This window comes from Pipistrellus hanaki, assembly GCF_964339955.1.
Source record: "Pipistrellus hanaki genome assembly, chromosome: 9".
Taxonomy (NCBI): Eukaryota; Metazoa; Chordata; class Mammalia; order Chiroptera; family Vespertilionidae; genus Pipistrellus; species Pipistrellus hanaki.
This window is the reverse complement of record NC_140511.1, coordinates 55,135,924-55,143,102: the sequence shown is the minus strand read 5'-3', so window position 1 is coordinate 55,143,102 and position 7,179 is coordinate 55,135,924. Positions and strand designations below refer to the sequence as shown.

Below are 7,179 nucleotides of genomic sequence, written 5' to 3'. Positions count from 1 at the left end.
TGCTGAGATTGTCCTGGGGCTTCTGACAGCTTGTTGTCAAATGAAAGGCACTCTCCCAGAGCACAAATACTGAGGAACTCAGAACTCTATTGTTCTTCACAGGACCTGAGCAGACTCTTCTCCTCCTGCCTTCAGGGCACATGTCATGGGCTAGATGGTGAGTGGAGAGGTTGGACATAGAGGGTCTGTGTTGCAGTAGAACGAGCCCAGGCTCTGAGATTCAGAAAAAACTGGGTTTAAATTCAGGCTCCATGACTCTAAAACTGTGTGTTTTAGGAAGAATCATAATCTCTGGAAGCCTCCATTCACCATAAACAGGGTGGCCATGAGGGTCAGTGGTCATAGAGCAGGTGCTCAAGTATTGTTTTGTTTCCAGGCCCACAACTGCAGCATTTCTGAGCATGGATATGACTGTCATAGCCTGGGAGACTGAGCTCACACCAACCGATGAAAGTGATCAACAGTTCACAGAGAACATAATCCTGGAAGTACTGACAGTCATTGTGGCCCTGGTGGGGCTGGCAGGGAACGCTGTGGTGCTCTGGCTCCTGGGCTTCCGCATGCGCAGGAATGCCATCTCAGTCTACATCCTCAACCTGGCAGGGACCGACTTCCTCTTCCTCTGCTACCAATTTATAACTAACCTAGTTTCACTTTTTGAAGTCGATTTTTTCCTTGAAGTAATGGACAACTCTCTCTTGCCAGTGTCATTCTTTGCCTACATCTCAGGCCTGAGCTTTCTCAGCGCCATCAGCACGGAGCGCTGCATGTCTGTCCTGTGGCCCATCTGGTACCGCTGCCGCCGCCCCAGAAAACTGTCTACCATCATATGTGCCCTGCTCTGGGCCCTGTCCCTGCTGCTGAGCATGCTGGAAGGGTACTACTGTGGATTCCTGGTTGAGAATGCTGACGACCTGACTGAGAATGAGCATGAAGTTTGGTGTCCAGTGTTAGATTTAATCACTGTGGCGTGGCTGATTTTGTTATTTGTGCTGCTCTCTGGGTCTACCCTGGCCCTGATGACCAGACTGCTGTGTGGCTCCCACCGGTTGCCACCCACCAGGCTCTATGTAACCGTCTTGCTCACAGTGCTGGTCTTTCTCCTCTGTGGCCTGCCCGTTGGCATCCACTGGTTCCTCTTTTACTGGCTTGAAAAAAATTTTGATGCCTTCCTTTATGTTTACGGATTTCTAGTACCACTGTCTTGTGTCAACAGCTGTGCCAACCCCATCATTTACTTCTTTGTTGGCTCCTTCAGGCAGAGATGGTGGAAGCGGCGACACACCATGAGGCTGGTTCTCCAGAGGGCTTTGCAGGACACTCCTGAGGTGGATGAATCTAGAGAAAGCCTTCCTGGGGAAACCCTGGAAATGTCGGGAAGGAGTCTGGGGCAGTGATGAGATCCTCTGTCCTGATCTGTCTGAAATAAGTTTGAGACTCACTGCTGCCCTGCCAGGCTTGGAAAGTATCTAGTCTTCTCTGCCTCAGCCTCAGCCTCTGAATGCTTCAGTGATTCCCCAATCTCTTCAAATCGGTTGTTTTTAATTTGGCTGTTCTAGTTTTTCTCAGAGAATGCATTAGTCCAAACATTATAACTCTCCATCATTATTGACATTACCAATAAATTTCTCATGTGATCTGAATTTCTTTAGAATTTTTCTTAAGAATCTTCATTGCAACAGAAAGAATCCCAATCAGATATCCTGGTTTTGCAGATCTGCAAATTCCTGTCTGGTGCCATGGTTTGGCAGATCTGCTCTCCTCTCCAAGCCTCTTAACTCACTTTAAAATGTGGTGAATTATCTGCTCATAGGATTCTAATGGGGAATCCTATATAATAAAGAGGTGATATGCAAATTGACCATCACTCCAACACACATGATTGCCACCCCCATGTGGACACAAGATGGCCAACACAAGATGGCTAGCAGGGGAGGGCAGTTGTAGGTGATCAGGCCTTCAGGGAAGGGCAGTTAGGGGTGACCAGGCTAGCAGGGGAAGGCAGTTGGGGTGACCAGGCATGCAGGGGAGGGCAGTTAGAGCAATGGGCTGGCAGGAAAGCAGTTAGGCATTGATCAGGCTGGCAAGGGAGTTGTGAGGGGGTGATTAGGCTGGCAGGCAGAAGCAGTTAGAGCCAATCAAGTAGGCAGGCAGGCAAAAGGTTGGGAGCCAGCAGTCCTGGATTGTGAGAGGGATGTCTGGCTGCCCTTTTAGGCCCTATCCCACTGGGGAGTTGGACATCTCTCTAGGGGTCCCAGATTGGAGAGAGTGCAGGCTGGGTTGAGGGACACACATCCCCAGTACTCGAATTTCATGTACCAGGCTTCTAGTAAATTATAAAACGCATGAAAAGGACTCAGTCAGGTGCCAAAGATGACTAAATATTTCATGAACATCAGGAGTTAATACATGTGAAGCCTCTAATATATTATTGACTTTTGAGGTAATCCTATTTAATAAAGAAAAAATATGATAATTGACCCTCATGCTCTTGCAAAGATGGCAGCGCACACAGCCAATAAGGAAAGAATATGATAATTGACTGCCATGCCCTCAAAGATGGCTACACTCACTCCCATCAACCCTGCCAGGGTAGCAGGCATAAGGCAAGGCCAGGCCCACCCCCAGGCAGGCCCAACCACTTCACACGCCTGCCTCTGGCATCTCCCAGTCCTCTCCACACCTCTAGCTGCCTAGGGCCATCCTGAGATGCAGGCAAGCCTCAGATGGTGGCTCCCTAGCCTCCCAAGGCCATTCAAGGCTTTGGTAACCAGGGCCAGCTGAGGCTTGAGCTTCTGGCAGTGGCAGCAGCAGAGATGTGATGGGAGCATCACCTTCCCCTGATCACTAGATTGCCTCCCATCTCTGAGGGATCCCAGACTGTGAGATGGGGCAGTCTGGGCTGAGGGAGCCCCCTGTCCAGTGCATGAGTTTCCATGCATCAGGCCTCTGGTATTTAATAAGTTATTAAAAAAAAAAAAAAAAAGAATCCCTGTGGAAAACCATAAATGATCATTCAGAAATTGTTCTGCCTGATTGAATAGAAAAGGAAGATTCCCTATGGTTCTCTCAGAATATAGACCCCTTAGATTCATGCTTAGTGCTGTGGTCGGGGGCATTTTACAGCTTAAAAGCTTGAATAGATGAGTTGGCCTACCTCTAATCTCATTGGGTTGTCTAGGTTTAGGGAAAATGATACCCTTAGATAAGCACAATCAAGGAAATTTGGCCTGTGAAAGGACCTCTATTAGCATTTGTCTACAGCTTCTTCTGTCTGGATCTGACACAGTATAGGCGCACAGTACTAGTAGAGTTTGGAAAACAGAAAAATGAGTGAATAAGTTTCTCTCATTTTTTCAAATGCTTTGTAGTTAATTTTTTTAAGGAAATACCATGTAACTCAATTTGGCTGTGGCATGGGCACATGAAAGGAAGTCGTAGGAGCTAAAGCAGAAAACACTGGTTATCCCCACATCATGTGAAAATAATATAGCTAACAAATGTCATGCCTGTGGTGTGCTAAATTCTTTATCTGTTAAAAGGGACCACAATATACACAAGTGCTGATATCTAAAAGTCACAACCAGAAAGCAGGTTTCATTACCCAAAGCTATAAAATAACTTGTAAAAGAGTTAAAATGGGAACTCTAAACATGGGTTGCTATTGGTGATTGAGATTAGGAGAGACTTTACATTTTTTATTTTATATACTCTGTGTCTTCTAAAATAAACTAATGTGCGTGCATTCTTCCTGGGAGTAAATGGAAACAGATCAGTTGAGCCAGGCAATGAAAGTCCTGAATGCCAAGCAAACTATTCTTTAGCTATGGAAGCTCACATTGCCTGTTGGGTGGGCTTCCTGCACATGCCCACAGTGGGCAATGATAGACTCCAGTTCAGCCATTCCTCATTGGAGGGGGACCAGTTGGGGTAGGATGGGGAGAGGCAGAGATAATTCATTGAACTTAAGACAAATGAGAAACATCTCGTGAGGTGCTTGTCTCAAATCTCCAGAAGCTCATTTGCCAATGCCTCTTGGGCAGGAAGTCACAGAGGGTGCCCAACATCTTCATAAACCTCTCTTGGTCATCATGTTCCACTCTTGCTTCTGCAGACACCTCCTATCCAGGGCTAGGAGAGAATTCTTTGGTGTTCAGCACTCCCTGGGAAGCTCCTTTTTTCTACTCATCACCTTCATCCAGAAGATGGTGCTCAGGTAAGAGTTGGCTCAGAACTATCTTCTTTCAAAGGCAATTTTGTTTTCTCCCTCTTAGTCCACATGGTCACGAGTGTATCTTGGGGTAGAGCGTGCAAGAAGCCATGGGATCCCCTGAAAGATAGTTCAGAGACATGAAGCTCCCTCAGGGAAGCTCTGGGTGCTGGTAGCTTAGGCTGTGAGGGATCCAGGTCCTTTCCCCTTCAGAGATATTGTTTTCAAACATGAATTGTTGTTAATAACTCAGCTTGCACACATTAGCTTACTGTTCCATGGATTTGTCTGTTTGCCATATATTTGTATCTTTCTTGTTCCAGCATGAAAAACAAAGCACAAACTAATGAGTAATTGAAGAGAGTTTAATAAAGGGAATATGTACAAAGTGGTGAGCAGGACTAAGGGAAATTGATAAAGATAGAGAAGCTCCTAAAGATTAGTAATAATAGGGAGCTATTGCTCTTACACATCCTGAAGTGTAAAAGGAAAGATAAGTTACCAGAACACATGGAGGGCTATGGCTGTAATGGTGGTTGTCATTTTAACAGTAAGAAAGGCAACCAGACAGGGGTTATGTCCTTAGGTAGAGTAATACCACCATGACCAACTCACAGCCTGACATCAGAGAGCCAGGGAGTTGAAACCTGCCCTCTTCCTCCCCTCCAACCACCTGCCAGTGTCTCTCCTTCCTGAGATCACTCAGGAGCCAGAGGAAAAGGTGTCCAGTGCTGAGGAAATGATGCCTGTCTCCCAGGATGCAAAGGAGGGTAGAAAAGTTGGAAATTAGATTTGACGTCAAATGAAGAAAACCCATCCCTTCTTATCATCTCCCAATAGTTGGTTTTCCTCTCTCTCTCTCTCTCTCTCTCTCTCTCTCTCTCTCTCTCTCTCTCTCTCTCTCTCTCTCTCTCCATGTTTGGCTCAATTTCTCATTGTACATCCTCAGTTTATTTGTTTGACTCTTTGCACCTCTCTATTGGGTGTCACTTTTTGGAATAATCTCTTGCTATCATCATAAATGCCTTGTTAATAAAATGTAGTTTGTTTGGTGTGTGTTTTTTAAAGTGGGATTACACTGTTATTATTTTGGCTGCTCTAGGAAGAAATCCATTATAAGAGTGAATTAAACTGTGCTCCACTAAGCACACCACTGTTCAGGAGAAAAGTACTTCTTGTCTTCATAAAGATGACACACTCCACCATTTCCAGCACAAGAGGGAAGGTCATGTTCATACCCCTCATAGCAAGAGATTATATTTAATTTATAACTCAAAATCATGATCTTCTTTCTGGAGGATGGACATTCTCAGTCACTGAGATTGCCCAGAGGTCAGAGCTGGGGCTTCCACTTTCAGCCCTTGAAAGGAAATCTCAGTTGCAGGACAGAAGCAATGATGAGCTCAGAGTCCTGCTGTCATCCCACATTACCTGTCCAGACTATGCTCCTCCTACCTCTGGAAGACATGACATGGTCTTCAACTATGAGTGGAGGTATTTAGACTACAGAATATTCCCATGTCAGAAGAAGGTCCATGTTGCATAGGCAGAGCACCGACACTAGAGTCAGAGAGAACTGGGTTTAAATCCAGGTTCCAGGACTCCAAGGCAGTGAAGCCTTTGTATCATAATCTCTGTAACACAGACAATAATTCCCAGGTAGCAAGTGGCCATGACACTCACTGATCAGGCAGCTGGTACTCAAGTATTTTTTGTTCCAGTGGCACTAGTGGAGGGTTCCCAAGCATGAATCCATCTGTCACAGCCTGGAGCAGCCAACTCACATGGAGAACAAACTTTCAACATGGAGTTCCTAAGCCTGGAATTACTGACACCCATTATGGCCCTGGTGGGGCTGGCAGGGAAAGCGGTGGTGCTCTGGCTCCTGGGCTTCCGCATGCACAGGAATGCCTTCTCCATCTACATCCTCAACCTGGAAGAAGCCAACTTCCACTTACTCTGCTCTTATAGATGCCCTGGAGACACTCATCAGGAACTTCTATCTCATCTGCATATTCATCCCACACTTTTTCATGACTGTGTCCGTCTTTGCCTACATCTCAGGCATGAGCTTTCTTAGAGTTATTAGCACAGAGCACAGCCTGTTTATCCGGTGGCCCATCTGGTGTCACTGCCACCACCTCAGACACTTGCAAGCCCCCATGTGTGCTCTGCTCTGGACCCTGTCCCTGTTGCTGAGCATCCTGTAAGGGAACTACTCTGATCACATGTTTGGTGTACAGTGTTGGACTTCATTAATGTACTGTGGCTTATGTTGTTATTTGTGCTTCTCTCTGGGTCCAGCCTGGCCCTGATGATCAGACTTCTGTTTGGCTCCCAGTGGGTACAGCTGACCAAGCTCTACATGACCTTCGTGCTCACGGTGCTGGTCTTCCTCCTCTGCAGCTTGCCCTTCAGCATCCACTGGTTCCTCTTACTCTGGTATCAAAGATATTTCAATACCTTTGTTCCTCATTTCTTGGTGGCAGTTTCCCTATTCCGTGTCAGCAGCTGTGCCAACCCCATCATTTACTTCTTCATTGGCTCCTTCAGGCAGGGATGGTGCAAGCGAGGACACACCCTGAGGCTGGTTCTCCAGAGGGCTCTGCAGGACACTTGAGGTGGATGAACCTGGAGAAAGCCTTCCTGGGGAAACCCTGTTCATGTCAGGAAGTCTGGTGTCCTGATTCAGACTCTTGCTTTGTTCAGACAGGTTTGACTTTGAAAGCCAGCTTTGTCCCTCTCATTTGATTGGTTTTCCTGCCTTGTTTGCCCCCCTGAGCCCCTGCATTAAAACAATTAACATAATAATTTAGCTCCTTAGGTTGAAGTGAGACAGTGCCTGTTAAACAAACACAGAGTGCAAGGCCCCAGGACTGCCTCACCCAGGGCCTTCACCCCATGCCCATGGGAGCTTTGCCATCTCTGGGGTCCAGGACTGCTCTCACATTTGAAGAATCCTACCTATA

At 46.5% G+C, this 7,179-nt stretch overlaps 1 protein-coding gene and 1 pseudogene across 2 annotated transcripts; both read left to right on the top strand.

The window, feature by feature from the left end:
* Positions 1–380: 380 nt before the first annotated feature.
* LOC311628411 (mas-related G-protein coupled receptor member X1-like) lies at positions 381–1,397 on the top strand (the record flags this gene model as incomplete). Its single annotated transcript, XM_084895653.1, has 1 exon — positions 381–1,397. Exon 1 carries the CDS (start codon positions 402–404, stop codon positions 1,395–1,397), a length of 996 nt encoding a protein of 331 aa, XP_084751779.1. The 5' UTR covers positions 381–401.
* A 4,617-nt stretch (positions 1,398–6,014) lies between these two features.
* Positions 6,015–6,897, top strand: LOC311627555 (mas-related G-protein coupled receptor member X2-like; annotated as a pseudogene). The gene has a single exon. The product of its transcript is annotated as a mas-related G-protein coupled receptor member X2-like (transcript).
* The last annotated feature ends 282 nt before the right edge of the window (positions 6,898–7,179 follow it).